General features: G+C 38.0%; 2 protein-coding genes across 2 annotated transcripts; one reads left to right on the plus strand and one right to left on the minus strand.

The window, feature by feature from the left end:
- Positions 1-396: 396 nt before the first annotated feature.
- Positions 397-6117, plus strand: LOC128601181 (alpha-1-antitrypsin homolog). Its single transcript, XM_053614176.1, has 5 exons — positions 397-415; positions 4292-4930; positions 5046-5313; positions 5438-5585; positions 5754-6117. The coding sequence occupies exons 2-5, from the start codon at positions 4300-4302 to the stop codon at positions 5940-5942; spliced, it is 1236 nt and encodes a 411-aa protein (XP_053470151.1). The 5' UTR covers positions 397-415; positions 4292-4299; the 3' UTR covers positions 5943-6117.
- Positions 6118-11909: 5792 nt separating this feature from the next.
- On the minus strand, positions 11910-15219 carry LOC128601179 (alpha-1-antitrypsin homolog). The gene is made up of 5 exons (XM_053614175.1): positions 15143-15219; positions 13045-13725; positions 12690-12960; positions 12469-12616; positions 11910-12377 (listed from the first exon to the last, which is right to left on the minus strand). Exons 2-5 carry the CDS (start codon positions 13715-13717, stop codon positions 12186-12188), a joined length of 1284 nt encoding a protein of 427 aa, XP_053470150.1. The 5' UTR covers positions 13718-13725; positions 15143-15219; the 3' UTR covers positions 11910-12185.
- Between the last annotated feature and the right edge of the window lie 2608 nt (positions 15220-17827).

Raw genomic sequence — 17827 nt, forward strand, 5'->3', positions numbered from 1 at the left:
ATGTGTTCCTCAGAGATCCCTCAAGGCTTTATTTTATTTACCAATAGAAGATAATGTTAGTGTTTATTTCTATGCTGTGTTGCTCTGTGTGTTTGCTGAAAATTGCCTGGAAATTAAAAATGACACTAAAATTACAAAATATAAACATTTACATTAATTCATGTAGCAGGTGCTTTATTACACAACTGACCATTAAAGAAAGCATTATTTTTATTATCATAAACATGGTGGATCTGAAAACAAATATTTACATTGCGACTTCAGGTCATGACCCATCGGATCAGCAGCATGATTCAAACACGACCTTTTACTCGTGGCCTTCAGAATAGTTAATGTTTAAAAGATCTTCAGCGGTCGGTTCCTAACCTATAAAATAAACCCACTTTAAGCCATATTACGTGTGGAGACTCTGAATGTAAGTACCAATACATTTTAGTTCATATAAACAATAACGTTCCATTTTTAAGATTATACATGAAATGAAATTGATTTTGAATTATTGATATTTATATTTTAAATAATTGTTTATATATATATATATATATATATATATATATATATAAATATATATATATATATATATATATATATATATATATATATATATATAAAATACAGTGTGTAATAACGTAAATTTATAGCCAAATGATGATAAGTTCATTGTCTGTATACAATAATTACTGCTTATCACAGTGTCCTTGTTCTTCCTATATCACATATTTCCTCCCGTATATGGATGTATTTAATGTATTTTGTGTAATTACTCACATCTTATTTTGTTGTTTAAGACATCCCATGCACTGGACATCAGAATTAAATCCAAAATGATGTATCATGCCTGATCTAAATTCTATCAGATGTGTTGACTGTAGTATAGTTCAGCCTCTCTTTATCTTTATTAAGAAATTCCAAGAGTAAACACAAATAAAACAGACATGTATGGGCAATGTCATTCAGTAGGAAAAAACCCAACTCTAACCCAGTATACAGTTCAGCCTTAAACCGTTTTCACTCGTGTGAAATGCTGAGCTATCACATGAAAGCATGAAATATCCCTGACCCTTTCACATGCGAAAGTCCGAAACTCACTTATTTCTTTTTATTTACACTTTCATGCATAAATTCTTTAAAGACATATCCAAATTCTTTGGATTTTTTTTTGTTTATTTTTTTACTTATAGGTGATTGTCACATGAATTTGGACTTTTTATGAATAAGATATTAAAACAGTAAATGGATTGTGCATGTGTAGGAATACCGGGAGTAAAAGAATGTGGGTGAGAGAGTATTCCCAGTTCTGCTCTCTCGGACTCCAGGCCATCGGGATTTTATCTCTAACAGAATTTACAGTGCTGTAAACTCTCTCCGCTCCTTCTGATTAACCCCATAATGTGATCAGTAAACATATACATTACTAATACGTTGTTTATGCTGTACTGGTGTAAATATTTATTACTAGTGGATTGTGAGATTTCCTTTACTAACGTTTAATAAACCAGTCTCACAAAGGATACAATGAAACTTAAACATGATACTGTATATTACAGAAAAGTATTTATTATTATTATTATTATTATTATTATTATTATTATTATTATTATATATTTATCTAAATAGAGAGGTCTCGGAACAATTTTACAGTGTAAACAATGAATTCTCTAGAACTTTGTTCTTCTTTCTTTTGTTCCGCGCCACCAGAATGATTTCCTTTGGAAATAGTGGAGTTTCCTCTTTTACTTGTTTCCTTATCAAGTCCTAATAACAAAGTCATCACCATGATGTGACCTCATGTGTGCAGACCATACAAATCCTCTTTTCTCTCTGTCTTTTTTGTTGTTGCTGATGTTGTTGTTATTGTTGTTGTTGTTGTTAAATCTGCAGTGTAGAGTGTAATGTAACTTTTGACTTTTGACATCAGCATATTATTCATGAACGCTGTATGGCTAGTGCTACAACATTTTCAGGAACATTTTCAGAACAAGAACACCACGGTGATGTTTTACATTAACCACCAAGAGATGTGATGTTGGTTTCTATAAGTAGGACCATTGTGGGACAGTACACCATACACCTTGAAATGATTGGTTCCCTGGGACTTGTTGGTTGTATTGCCAGTCGCCAGTTGAACATTTTCTCACTATGTCCAAAATATGGGGCAGAAACCCCTAAATCCAGACCAGTGCTTTAACTACTGAACTTTTCTTAAAAGTGCAGAATGCAGTCAACCTTAAGGATTCCAGATTTGCCATATGAACCAGTTTACGGAAGATGTAGATTATAATGTGGGTTTTACTTTTTCATTCCATTTATGGCACTTATACAGAGCAATTTACACATATCTCATTTATACAACTGAGCAGTTAAGGGTTAAGGGCCTTGCTCAAGTGCCCAACAGTGGTAGTTTGGTGGTGCTGGGAGTTGAACTCCTAACCTTCTGGTCAGAAGTCCAACATCTTAACCACTGAGCTACCACAGAGTAAGATGAGTAAGCTGAGTAAGCTTAATCGGTCAGCACATTTTGTTTGAACTGGTGGCTGGAGTTCAAATATGTCACACTATGGCCATGTCAATGGTACTGATTTCACAGTATATTAATAAACCCATCATCTGATCTGTTCTTGTTGCTGAGAATGTCACAAGACCAGTGTGACCAGTGTGAGATCTTATTTACGTTATACTCATTTAGCAGATGTTCTTATCCAGAGCAACTTAAAGAAGTGTTATGTAGTCTCTCTCAAATGCACATCCTCATGCTAGTTCAGTAGGTCAGGGACTAGGATTACCATCAAGCCTTTGTTAGGGGAAGATTAGTATAGTGACCAGTGAAGACGTAGGTCTTTGGAGAGCATGGAGAAGTTCTTTATACCACCTGGGGGTGGACAGAGAAGAATCTTGATGCATGTCTTATTTGTACCTTGAGAGGTATAGGATTGAGTCAAGTTGTATTTGAGGATCAGAGTGGGTGTGGTGCAGTGCAGGTGTGATAAGTGCTTTAAGGTAGGTGGTCTGTTTTTTTTTTTTTTCCTTTGTAGGAAAGCATAAGTGTTTTATATCTAATGTGGGTAGTAACAGGAAGCCAGAAGGGAGGGAGAGAGTATAGTAATGAGGTGGTGTGCGAGACTTGGGAAGATTAGGAAAACTGCAGGGGCCAGCGGCGGTTGCATTAGTCCAGTCTCAAAATGTACAAGCACCTGAGTGGCCTTCTGAGGTTGTAAAAGTGTGATATGAACAAATCATGTGATGATGTGACCTCACTGAGAAAGCTATTTAAAAGTGTTGGACAGCTGGCAGGTCACTGACCAGAAGTTTATGTGCTTTGGGGAGCACCATAACAGGGCTCTGCTTTCTAGAGACAGGTTAGACTATTGGATAAGGGATGTAAATGCACAAGCATAATTAAATGCAGACTAAGAGACGCCTTCTTCAATTAATTGCCATTTGACAAACACTATGGCTACCTCTTGGGTGACACTAAGACCGAGGTGTCCAGCCCCAGGGCCAAACGCGGCCTGCGGACAGATGTTCGTTAGCCCGTGGCTTAGAATGTATAATAGGTGCAATTTTTCACCTGACGGTGGAAGCAGACCGTGTTAACACAGTTAGATAAAATTTAAGAGCCTTTTTTCTTTGATTATGCCTGCAAATTAATTACTGCAGGATCTTTACTCATGGCTACAGACAAAAAGCACCAAGGTAATAATGAGAAGGAGAGGTTTCAAAAGAGCTGGAAACCACTAATCATGGAAAACCTTTTTTGTGAATTCTTGAAAGACTCCTTAACTAAAGTGGATTTGCAAACAAGTATCAAATTTGACTATTTAGATCATGATTGATTAATTCTCTAATTACTTTTGGTCTTTGAAATGGGGGGGGGGGGGGGTCATGTGGCTCTGGGTATTTTGGGTATTCTGATGAGGTCTAATCTGGCCCCCTTTGAAAAAAAAGTTTGGAACGCATTCACTAAGAGGAATGTCACTTGCAGACTTTTGTGAAGTAGCAACATGGAGTTTTGATACATGGCCTGCACAAGTTCCAATGGAAACTGCCCTGGCAGGTCAGAATAAAAGGAAATAGAATGGAAGAGTTTTGTATGTAACCATGGTTCTATGACTGAGTGGACAACTGGCAACCTGGGTCACTTGGGTTGCCAGAGGATGAGTAGGATGCAACAGGGGCCGACTGTAGGCTGCACACATGAGGTCATGGTCTTGGTCAACTCCACTAGTTCCACAGAAAATGTAGTGGACCTCTACTCAGTTTTTAACTTTTTTCTTTTTATATTACTGTCCAGGTGATAAAATGTTGCAAAAGATCCAGTGCTGTTTGACGTTTGCCCTCCTGGTGATGTCGGCCTTGGGTGACCATGAAGGCCACAATCACGCAGAACATTCAGCAGATCACCATGGAGAATCACCATGCCAAGGACTCAGACCTATCAATGCCAACGTTACCTTCGCCTTCACCCTGTACAATAAACTCTCCAGCCATGCTGATTCCAAAGGCAAGAACATTTTCTTCTCTCCGCTGAGCATCTCACTGGCTCTGTCCATGCTGGCTCTGGGTGCCAAGGGTGTGACCCACTCACAAATCGTCAACACTCTGGGCTACAGTTCCTTCACAGAGGATCAGGTAAATGAGGCCTATGAGCACCTGCTGCAGGTACTGGGCCACAGCCAGGAGGCCAGGCTGCTGGAGATAGGAGGTGGTCTGGCTGTCCAAAAAGGCTTCAAACCTGTTGACAAGTTTCTGAAGGATCTTCAGCAGTTCTACCATGCAGAGGCCTTTAGTGTGGACTTTTCCAAACCTGAAGTTGCTGTCGAAGAGGTCAACAAATTCATTGCCAAGAAGACCAAGGACACCATCACTGACATGATCGAGAGCCTGGAACCAGAAACAATCATGGTGCTCATCAACTACATCTATTTCAAAGGTAGAGTCAGCACCTTAGCAATATTTAATACACATTAAATGCCTGTATCACCTGTAGCCTGGTTTCTTTTGATGAATTACAAAGTTTTGCACAATCCTTTAATCTACTCTCTAAGGTAAGTGGGAGAAGCCTTTCCTAGCGGACGCCACCCGCAAAGCCAACTTCTATGTGGATGAGAACACGAAGGTCACTGTGGACATGATGAAAGCAAAGGATGAACAATACAATATATATATATCCAAGAACATAACCCTTATCAAGTTGCCCTACCATGGCAATGCTTCCATGGTGATCATTCTTCCCAGTGAAGGAAAAATGGACGAAGTGGAGAAACACATTACCAAGGATCAGCTCAAGGACTGGATAGGCAAAGCCCGCCAAAGGTAATGCAGTCCCACACACATGCAAAATGAGACTTTCCATCACAGCAAGCTTCATTTTGATTTGTATATCATTACTGATAATATACTTTTACATGTCTGGGCTCATTCCTGGTTATTCTTTCAGATCTGTGGAACTTTATGTGCCCAAGTTCTCCATCTCTGCCTCAGTCTCTCTTGGGGACACTCTAAAGGAACTGGGTATAATTGATGCATTCTCAGACAAGGCAAACTTCTCTGGGATAAGTGAGGATATAGAACTGAAGGTTTCCAAAGTATGTAGAGAAATCTACTCTGTATCACTTTAACCCTTGATCTCTATCATAATTATTCAGTAACTATCATAAAACTGGCAGGAAAGATGTTTGCATGGAATCTCTGACAACTCCTAATTGATCAAATACGTTATGTTGACTTTATTCTTGTGTTTGATTTCTCCACAGGTTCTCCACAAGGCAGTCCTCAGTGTTGATGAGAAAGGCACTGAAGCAGCTGGTGCCACCACTGTAGAGATAATACAGAGGGCTATGCCATTACCCATCAAAATTAACAGACCCTTCCTGGTCTTCATTGTGGAAGAAGCTGTCAAGAACATCCTCTTCTTGGGCAAGATCATCAACCCTACTGAATAATAACAGCCAGCCCTAGCACAGTCTAATGAACTAGCTTCATTATTTTATTTTAAATATATTAGCAAATGCATACGGGTTTCGCTGTTGCTTATCAATTTTACACTGGCATATTTTGTTCAGGTGAAATAACAAGCAAACAATCAATGTCATAATAAAAGTGAAAAAGAAAAATAAATGTTGTGGATGATTCTTACAAATCAATCATCATGGATTTCTGCAGCACTCCATTATCTGCTAGCACGTTATTGGACAGGAGCAGACAGTGCAGCAGTAAGCGATAGCAACTGTGTGTTAGTGATGTGATGAAACAGAGGTTAAGGGTTTCTGGAACGCTGAAATCCATCTCGACAGAAACTGAACCTACAGGCAGAATTATTTTCAGTTCAAGAAAAGAAGCAAAAATGAATTAAATTAAACAGGATGCTATAAAGTTTTGTTTAAAAAAAAAAAAAAGAGCATATATCTTTTTAACAAAGTTGGTTTATCATGTCTGCTGATCAGATTCGTACTTTGTGCTGTGCATTTTCTTATTTGATAATGTGTTTGCAAATTATTTTCACTTTGTTTTATTATTAAGCTTTTGTATATAGGAGACAGAATATGATCCACACTGTACTGCTCCTTACTCCACTGGTGTAACAATTCCATTCAAAGGCCAGACAGGAACATTTTAGAATGTGGTTTTGAACTTTTGTCTGTGTTTTTCCACATTATACAGTGCCCTCTGTTAATATTGGCACCCTTGGTAAATATGAGCAAAGAAGGCTGTGAAAATTTGTCTTTATTGTTTAACCTTTTGATCTTTTATTAAAATAAATTCACAAAAAAAAACAAAAAAAAAAAAACAACTCTGCTGTCATGAATATCAAACACTTACAAACACAACACAGATTTATCCCCCAAAATATCTTTGTTAAATATAGGTGTGCGTCAATTCTTGACACCTCTATGAATTCATATGAGAAAAATATATTTGAAGTATATTCCCATTGATATTTAATTTTTTTTAGTACACCTGGGTGACTAGGAACAGGAAATTGTTCAGCCATGACTTCCTGTTTCACAGGGCTATAAATATGAGGTAACACACAGGCCAAATTCCCTTAGTCATTCATAACAATGGGTAAGAACAAGGAATATAGCTGTGATGTGCAACAAAAGGTTGTTGAGCTTCACACAATGGGAAGTGTCTATAAGAAAATAGCACAAGCATTGAAAATGCCCATTTCCACCATCAAGGCGATAATTAAGAAGTTCCAGTCAACTGGAAATGTTATGAATCGACCTGGAATTGGACGTGTGTCTATATCGTCTCAACACACTGTGAAGAGGACGGTTCGAGTGGACAAAAAATCTCCAAGGATCACAGCTGGAGAACTGCAGATGAAACCAAAATAGAGCTTTTTGTCTCTTTAATGTTTTGGGGCTGTTTTTCTGCCAGAGGACCTGAACATTTTATTAGGATACATGGCATCATGGACTCTATCAAATATCAACAGATATTAAATGAAAACCTGACTGCCTCTGCCAGAAAGATTCAAATGGGTCGTGGTTGGATCTTCCAGCAGGACAATGATCCAAAACATCATCAAAATCAACACAAAAATGGTTTACTGACCACAAAATCAAGTTCCTGCCATGACCATCCCAGTCCCCTGACCTGAACCCCATAGAAAACCTGTGGGGTGAACTGAAGAGGAGAGTCCACCAGCGTGGACCTCGAAATATGAAGGATCTGGAGAGATTCTGTATGGAGGAACGGTCTCGGATCCCTCGCCATGTATTCTCCAACCTCATCAGGCATTATAGGAGAAGACTCAGAGCTGTTATCTTGGCAAAGGGAGGTAGCACACAGTATTGACTAAAAGGGTGCCAATAATTGTTGCACATCTATATTTAAAGATTTTTTTGGATAAACCTGTGTTGTGTTTGCAAATGTTTGAAATCCATAATAGCAGAGTATTTTTGTGATTTTTTTTTTAACAAAAGATCAAAAGGTTAAACAATAAAAAGAAATTTTCATAGACTTCTTTGCTCATATTTACCAAGGGTGCCAATATTAGTGGAAGGCACCGTAAGCTTGTGTCAAGTGGTAAAGTCCAGAGCTCTTGTCACATTCATACTTTAAGTGTTGTTTTGCAAAATGACCTCTTCAACCTCTTCAACTTTAACCACAGATTTTTTGTATTGATCGAGACATTATGATGAAACTGTGATTCCTGTTTGTGTCCCACAACCTTTTCTGCTTTGGATGCAAGTTTCTGGATCTTGTTTTGCTCATGCAGCCTTTTCCTGGCAACTTGTTGACCCTTTTGATAATGTTCCTTATGATATATAAGTAATGATATTTTAATTGCACTCCTGATTGGGTGATATGATCAGCTCAACAGCACAATCATATGCACCTTTGCTTTTTTTTCCTAATGGAAACAAATGGCAAATGCATTGTAGATGTACATGACAGCATATTTATACTCCAGAGAAACTTGAAGTTGTCAAAAGCAACAAGGTATTTTATGGAGCCTGGAAAAGAGAGAATGGAGTCATGATGATGCCAAATCTTTACATAAGGATTTACTCATGATATCTGGCACCAAGAACAAGAAAATTCAAGATAAAAAATTATAACAAGTTAAATTTCTATATTAATACCAAATGTTTATGAGAAGACCTGAAACACACCAGTGTGAACATCCTATCATAAGCACAGCTCCAGCCTGGACCTACTGGATGGTTTTCCTAATCAAGTACCTTGTTTACTCGCATTAGTTAGTATATTTGTCCTTGCTGCTCTTGACATTTATGCTTGATCCGAGCAGTTTCTTCCTATAAGCAGTTGTTTAGGGCCTCCAGACCACCAGGGGGCCCTATGAGTTATAAAACAGATATACAAAAAAAAAAAAAAAAAAAAAAAAAAGAGTGGAAACACTGGAAGAAAAATGAATAGGCTTTAAAAGATAATCTCCACTCCTGTGGTCAAAACCTCAATCACCTTCAGCTCTCTTCAGAATGATAGCAACTAAGACAATCACAGCCTTTACCATGCTAAATAACCTAATGATCATAAAACAGAAAAGGGCAAATCCAAACACAATCAAAAACATGCAAAAAGTCAAACAAACAACAAACAGAATGAACTGAAAGTGAAATGAGAAATGAAAGTGTACAAAATCTAACACTTCCAATACAGAATCCCCTGACGAAGTTTCCACTTTGGACCCCCAAATGATCAGAACCAGACCTGTGCTTGTTCCTTGTTTTTCCGAGTCCTTGTTTTGAGCGTTTTCGCTCATTGATAGTCAGTTTTTGTAGTTTTCAAATGATGTATTACTCCTGTTAAAGTATGTGTTTGCCAGCGTACTGACCCCTAACCTCCCCATATAAACTGTAGGCTGAACAAACACACTCATGTTTTGTTTCCTGTGTTCCCAAGTCACAGATAAAAAAAAACTCAGGGGTTTACATATATAATAATAATAATAATAATAATAATAATAATAATAATAATAATAATAATTGCAGTGCTTTCAAAGTGGACAATCAGCTCAATATGTCACATGACTTTAACATGACACTGCGAGATCATTGACTAATGATTGTCTAGCTGTGGGTTTTAGTTAACATTTTATTTCAACACTCCAAACAGTTTCTTTAATGCCTTTGTTGTTGTAATTGACACAAATGATAAAGATACTGTGAATTTCTTTCTTTCCCAGTTTGCAGTATGTGTTGTGTGTGTTGTGTGTGTTGTTCCCTCCATGACCAGCAATCAGGCGATCATTTAAAACTAATTAAAGGCCTTAGGATAGGATGCTTAATATGCTAATGGTGCTGACATCAAATTTCAATAGAATTTCTGAAAAGAAAGTAAATATAAGTAGCAGAATTTCATTAAATTTTCTATCAATATGTGTTGAAATATTAATGTCACAGATCCAAACTGGCACCTGAAAACCCGGTCTGAATAAATGTTCTGCTGTGTTCTGAGTGACTTGATCTTTAATACCAGAAATGAACACTGAAATGTGGCAAACTCATTGTCAGTAGTCATTTTTATTTCTAATCACTTGTGCTTCATATCACTGATTCTTTAATTGAAATCAACTGCTGTTTAAGAATATTCTCCAAATCCGGGTTGTTCCACCTGGTCTAACGTACCTAATCATTTGTTGCAATGACGTGTAATTACTCACAAAATAATTATTTATGGGCATAAACTAGTAAAACCCTCTGAGACATCTGACACGAAGGAGACAAAAATGCAAATATAAATATATAAATAAACAAACAAACAAATAAATAAATAAATAAATAAATAAACACACACACACACACACACACACACACACACACACACTTAAGAATACAGTGTTATGCTCACTGATGAGCATGGGGAGTGAAGGCTAGCCCATCTGGTCCAATCCCACAGAAGATCTACCGTAGCAAAAACTGCTGAAGAAGTTCATGCTGGATCTGATAGAAAGGAGTCAGAACACACAGAGCATCACAGCTTGCTGCGTATGGAGCTGCGTAGCTGCAGAGCGGTCAGAGCGTCCATGCTGACCCCCTGTACACCACTGAAAACTCCTACAATGGCCACGTGATCATCAGAACTGGACCATGGAGCAATGGAAGAAGGTGGCCTGGTCATGTGGAGGCCGGGTGTGTGTGTGTGTGTGTGTGTGTGTGTGTGTGTGTCGCTTACTTGGGAAGTGAAGGCACCAGGATGCATTATGGGAAGAAGGCGAGCCGGTGGAGGAAGTGTGATGCTCTGGATAATGTTCTGCTGGGAATCCTTGGGTCCTGTATTCATGTGGATGTTATTTTGACACGTAGCACCTACCTAAACACTGCTGCAGACCGAGTACACCCCTTCATGGTTACGGTGTTCCCTAATATCAGTGTCCTCTTTCAGCAGGATAATGCGTCCTGAAACACTGCACACACTGTTCAGGAACTGTTTGAGGAACATGACAAGGAGATCAAAGTGTTGACTCATACTCCAAATTCCAAAGATCTCAATCCAATCCAGCATCTGTGGGATGTTCTGGACAAACAAGTCGGATCCACGGAGGCCCCACCTCACAACTTACAGGACTTAAAGGATCTGTTTGGCGGCACAAGGGGAACCTACATAATATTCTGCAGGTGGTTTTAATGTTATGACACACACACACACACACATATATATATATATATATATATATATATATATATATATATATATATATATATATATATATACAGGATAACTGTACAGATTTATTTTACTGTACAGATTTAATTTATTTACTGTATTTCCTCATCTCATGCTCAAATCAATCCCTGGCTAAGCCACAGGAGATATGCCTCTGTTTATTTTGGCAACTACCCGAGCAGCACATAGCCTACGCCTACAGTCTGAGTAATGATGTGCTAACTCAACTCTGAAACCACAACAGGAAAGCAGAAGGTTCTTATACAACATGTCAGTAGGGTTTCAGTAATCAAACATTCTTATTTGAACAGGTTTTATTTGCCAATACCTGGAATACAGGGTTCACAGATCTGTCCGATTTCCTGGTTATTGCAGCAAACCTTAGTAGGTATAGTACTGTAGATCTGAGAATTCCAACTCTCAGAAAAAGAAACCCATTTCTTAAAGGAGAAAATGACACGAGTATAGAAATGCTCAGTATCAGGAAACTGGATTTAAACTTTCATTTCCTTTGGCTGTCTTTTATGTCATGTGCCGTGTAAAATTAGCGTTTGGTGTAACAGTCATTAATAAAAGCCTCTATTTTAAAGATATGTGGTGTTTTATATGATTTTTCAGAACCGACATGATGTGAATATTGTAGTTTTTAATTATCAGGTGCTTGAATAAAAAATGATTGAGTAATATGGGTTTATGGGTTTCATCTCTCTGACTACAAAAGTAGATAAGCGAATAATAACTTAAATTACAAAAGCAAACAATGAGTCACATTAATTTGTAAATGTTTATTGCAATTCATCCTAGTAAGTGTTGTTAAATCTGTACTCTGTGTTAATCAGAAACATTAAGATACAGGTGACGTACAGGTTTAAATAAAAACCTCTTTTTCTTCTCTGGGTCTCTTTTTGTTTGTACGGTGATCGTTACTCTACACCTGAAAGGAGCCGTGATGTATTTCTGTAAATCCAATACTGATAAGAAAGTGCTGACTGCTAAATTCCTGCTCTTCATTCATACTGTGTTCTAGATTGGATGAGATCTGACTGCTACTGTTCAGTAGGGTTGGTGATCTTGCCTAGGAAGAGGATGCTCTTGGTGCTGTCCTCCACAATGAAGACCAGGAAGGGTCTGTTGAGTTTAAAGGTGTCTGGCAGAGACATGGGCATGATCTCTATAGTGGTGGCAGCAGCTGCTTCAGTTCCTTTCTCGTCGACCTTGAGGACTGCCTGGTGGAGAACCTGTGGAGAAGTTTCACACATGCATGAGAGGTTTTGTCAAAAACTCTTGTGTCTTGTGTAGAAGGATTAACCCTCTGATTTCTTCACATACCTTCGAAACCTTCAGTTTGGTCTCCTCACTTATCCCTGAGAAGTCTGCCTTGTCAGAGAATGCATCAACTATACCGAGTTCCTTCAAGATGTCCGCAAGGCAGGAGGAGGCAGAGATGGAGAACTTGGGCAGGTACACATCCACAGAGCTGAAGAATAGAAATGTTATTAGAGAATGGTGTAATAGATTAGAGAGTTTGGAGAAAACAGGTTTTTTTTTACCTTCTGTGCAGTTTGTCATGCCAGTATTTGAGGCCTTCCTTGCTGAGGTGTTTCTCCACCTCCTCCAGCTTTCCCTCATTAGGCAGAACGATCAACAGGGAGGTGTTGCCTTTGTAGGGCAGCCGGATGACAGAGGTGAAGTTATCCCAATCCTGGTAGAAGTCATAGCGTCCGGTTCTTTTCATGAAGTCCACAGTCACCTTTGTGTTCTCGTCCACGTGGAAGTCAGCTTTGTGAGTTAGTTCTTCTTCAAAGGGCTTCTCCCATTTACCTAAGAAGATTCAAAGGTTTAAGATTTGGTATTTATGCAGTAACTGATCTAAGAAAGTAGTATTTTTTTTTTGCAACAATATACCTCTGAAATAGATGTAGTTGAGGAGCACAATGACGGTATCTGCATCCAGGGTCTTGACCATGTCAGTGATGGTGTCCTTGGTCTTCTTGGCGATGAACTTGTTGACCTCTTTAACAGCAGCTTCAGGTTTGGAAAAATCCACAGTGAAGGCCTCTGCACGGTAGAAGTGCTGTAGATCCTTCAGAAACTTATCGACAGGTTTGAAGCCTTCTCGGATAGCCAGACCACTTCCTGTCTCCAGCAGCACACCCTCCTTGTGGTCCAATATGTGCAGCAGGTGCTCATAGGCTTCATTGACCTGATCCTCTGTGAAGGAACTGTAGCCCAGAGTGTTGAAGATTTGTGAGTGGGTCTCATCCTTGGCACCCAGAGCCAGCGTGGACAGAGCCAGTGAGATGCTCAGCGGAGAGAAGAAGATGTTCTTGCCTTTAGCGTCAGCTTGTTGGGAGAGCTTATTGTACAGGGTGAAGGCGAAGTCAGCGTTTTGAGATGAGAGTGTTTGGGATGAACAGTTTTTTCCACTGTGACTGGGGTGGGGTTCATTCTTGTCATGGTGGAGATGGTGATGGTGATCTGCTGAATGTTCTCCATGATCGTGGCCCTCATGGTCGTCAGCCAAGGCCACCATCAGCAGGAGGGCAAAGGTCAAACAGTACTGGATCTTTCTGCACATTTTAAAACCTGGACAGAGGAATGAAATTACACTTTGTGTATGTTAGAGAAAGTATATTCTTTTCTTAGTGGAAAAAGGTCTGTCTATCAACAGAGAAATCTGAATCGTTAATAATCCAGAGACTCCACAGGGTTTGATTTAGATATTATTAAGGTTTAGGATGGAATCTGACACATTCCTGACATTATTAGGAAGAAAGTGCTTCATTTGTTTATCAGAATCCTCAATCACACACTGATATCTAGCGTGGATGACTCACATCTCTATTCATCAGCATAAAACTAAAACTGTGTTTATGGATCTCTAACAGTAACGTCATGTGTACTCTAAAACCAACAGCAGACCTGCAGTATAACCACGCCTTGTTACACGCTCTACTTCAGTTTATTTTCTTCTTCTTCTGTTTTTTTTTTAATAGGTTTTTTTTTTTTGGTTTTTTTTTTTTACATTTTATTGAATATAAACCAGGAGCAATCAGGCAGGTAGCCCTGCTGAAAAAAACAATAGAAACCATGTCAGCAATGTTAATGGTTTCCACAACAAATACCATTACAAACATGTAAAAAGGTTTTTTTTGTTGTTGTTGTTTTTTTTTTTTAACCCTTTAACCCTGTAAAAAAAAAAAAAAAAAAAAAAGGGTTTTAACCCTTAAAACCATTATCATTATTGCTCCTTAATGGTATCCACTAGACATAACATGGCATCAATAGAAGGCAACAAATTACCAGTAGAGACCCACAGGGACCATTACAGCTTCCATTTAAAACAATATAATCCCCATTACAACCATTAAAACCATTACTAATTCTATGAGGGTTTCTACTGAGTTTTTTTCTCAGCAGGGAGGAGTTGAACTGAACTGAAGCACAAACATCTACTGCTGTGTTATCGACGTAGCAGTGAAAACTAACCCCGTGTTTACAGATGTCTAAAGATAATAGTAAAAAAACAATAAACAAACAAACAAACAAACAAAAACTATAGTGGACTCAGTACTGAGCTCTGTTGCACACTGTATATTGTATAACGTCATTATTTATTGATGAACTAAATGTTGGGTCACTGCTATTCCTACAATTTTTATTCATCTGCCCAGTTCATATATGTATATATTTATTTATTTTTATTATGTACATATATTTTATTTTGTATCTTCCTTTGGTATTTTAGTTTTCCTCTACCGCTATTAAATCTTATACTTATTTACCAGAATTAGATATATACTTATATAAATCTTATACTTATTTACCAGAATTAGATAACTGAAACAACTCCACTGCAAACAAATCATTATAATAAATATTAATATCATTTTTCTAATGCTAGGCTAACTTTCATCTGGCTTTCCCACAAAGCGTATAAATGAGTCAGTTTTGGGCGAATCTAAAACTCATTTCGAATCTTCCAGTCTTCTAAACTACTCACCACCGGTGTCCTGTCCAATAGGAGACACGCAGCATGGATTTCCTCCAGTTTATATCCTCACCATCAGCCAGACTCGCCCGATTACTCATTAACCAGCTAGCTAACATTACGTTGTGTAGTCCAATCATCCACGGCGCGGTGATGCAATATGTTTACAGTCAAGTCAGGACATTTTTCAGCTTCTACGCTGAAGTGGCACAAATCCTTTCACTAATAAGTAACTTTCACCAGTTATAGGTAGTGAAGTTAATATCTGAGCTTAAAACGCCTAGTAATTGAATAATACGGCGTAAGTATGATACGCATTCTGAAAATCAATGTTCAGTTATAATTCCACATAAAACGTGAGGACAAAAAAAAAATGCATATAAACCCAATATAAAAATAAAACCAGGATGAAAATGCAGTTTCACTGCTACTTTATTTTCACACAAAGTACTGCTTGTAGAAATTCAAACGCTATAAAACTTCACAACAAAAGACTGTACAGCTTCAAACACCCTCCTGTAATGGTTTCTGAAACAGTTTACACTTATTATTATTATTATTATTATTATTATTATTAAATACTTTACTTGTAGACGTATATGAATTTTAGAGCGTGTCCAAAAAGTCAGGAACCAATGGGGATCTGCTGAGCAGAGAAGATGAGGAAGTGTGTACAGGTCAACATGTAGAGCTGTAAATAATAAATATATAAATGAAGTATATGTAGTTTTACTCTCATTAGTTCCTAATTTTTCAGTTTTCGGACACGCTAGAGATTAACGGATGACGAGTTTGATGGTGTGAAGAAGGCCAGTTAGATTTTAAGACTCATTCTTAGTAGAATTAAGCAGGAAACACTGACACACACACACACACACACACACACACACACACACACACACACACACACACACACACACAGGGTTTTTATTGCTTCCAAACTATGCAAGAAGTTGGAACACTCAGTGTAACTGTTAAGTGTATTTTTTCTTTTTTATAAACACAGTGAGATTACAGCGACTGTGGGCGTAACTCTAAACTTAACCTTTAACCTCTTCACTTTAACCTCAATCCCACTGTAAAATGCTGTTAAACTTCATTCTCATGCTAAAGACGAAGCGGTTTACAAGCCGAAGCTAATCAGTGTCTTTTTCCTCACTGAATATCAACATGTTGTGCAGAAAGAGCAAACCGTTATCCTCAGGACTGAGAGCTTTAACTAAATGGAGTTGATGATCTTTAATATTTTTAGAAAATAAATAAAATCCAAAACATTTTAAATCATTTGTCTGAAGTGATGAATTATAATATTAGCACACGTATCTCCAAAAACCTTTTTTTTTTTTTCATGTACAGTATCATACTCAAGTCTTTAACATTCTCTGAAACACCTTTAAAAACTTTAAAACATTTTGATTTTTTTTGTCCTTTATTGCTACATTAGAAAGGATAGAAAGATTTCCATACTGCTGAAGGTTCATGGTGGTTATTAGTGTCAAGGTGTTTAACAAAAATTCTGCAGTAACCGTTTGGTTTATTAAAAATTTATTTTTCCCCATCGGAGTTTATTTTAAAACATTGTTATACTATCTTTATCTACATGCAGGTTTATTTGTGGAGATTTTGCACAAAGTTTAGGTTTAAAACTGAAAAGTTCATGTTGGTGCAAACATCCAAACTCCATTCGTATTTATTTTCCTGTTGAAAGCCATCGATCTCTCTTTGACCCGGCGCGACCGAGCGAACGGCAAACAGCAGGAAACGCTCTTCTGAGAAATCAGCGATGTCCTAAAACCCACGCTACAGTTCCAGACCAGATATATTTCACATCAGAATTTCATTTCTACATTTATTTGCATAGTATTTAAAACAATAAACAATCTTTCCCTTTAATGTTCCTGTTAAATTAAAATTCTAATATCTTACTGGACCACAAAGATGTACAGTGTTTAAATGAAATATGAGTGCGGAGTTTAGACTCGTGGGCGAGACTTTTAGGAGTCAAAGTGCTGTTTATTTAAACAACGACAACAATCTGAGGTTTTACAAACCCTGGATAAAAGTCAGAGTCAGTGAGGAAGTGTGTAAAGTGACGTATAAATACCGCCATCTTTCTCCGGAACCTTCTTGCTCTGGAGTTCTGTTCGGATCAGCGCTGGTTCTGAAGGAAGATAATCAACTGGCAAAACTCAACAAAGCACCTGTGCTCAGTGGAAATCCACTGATTTGAATCGTCCTGCGGCTTCACGCTATTAATTACATCTGATAACATTAGCAAACGCTAATGAGAGGAATTTTAGGAAGCGGTTCAGCCGTCTCGAAGCTATAATCAGATAGAAACAAGACAGTTGAGTAAAAGGTGTTGTTTGGACCCGTTCTGGACCACACCTCTGTCCATGATGGCATGAACGACTTGGGTCTGACATTGAGGTGGAAGTGGAGTTTGTAATCCTGCAACACTGAGCAGTGTTTTTGGTTGTAAATTGCCCCTGTGATTAAAATGAAACGCACAGACGTGTGTTCAGTCTGATTTTGTTTTCAGATAACTGCAGATAAATAAAACACATTTAAAAGGAACTGTTGATGTGTTATTGTTCACTAAACTGATTTTTTATTTGGTCCGGGTCACATGACATTGGACTGAGTGTAATGTGGTCTGTTACCTAAAACAACAATGGAGTCCTGCCCACATTTTGT

Source organism: Ictalurus furcatus, chromosome 25 (genome assembly GCF_023375685.1).
Source record: "Ictalurus furcatus strain D&B chromosome 25, Billie_1.0, whole genome shotgun sequence".
Classification (NCBI taxonomy): domain Eukaryota; kingdom Metazoa; phylum Chordata; class Actinopteri; order Siluriformes; family Ictaluridae; genus Ictalurus; species Ictalurus furcatus.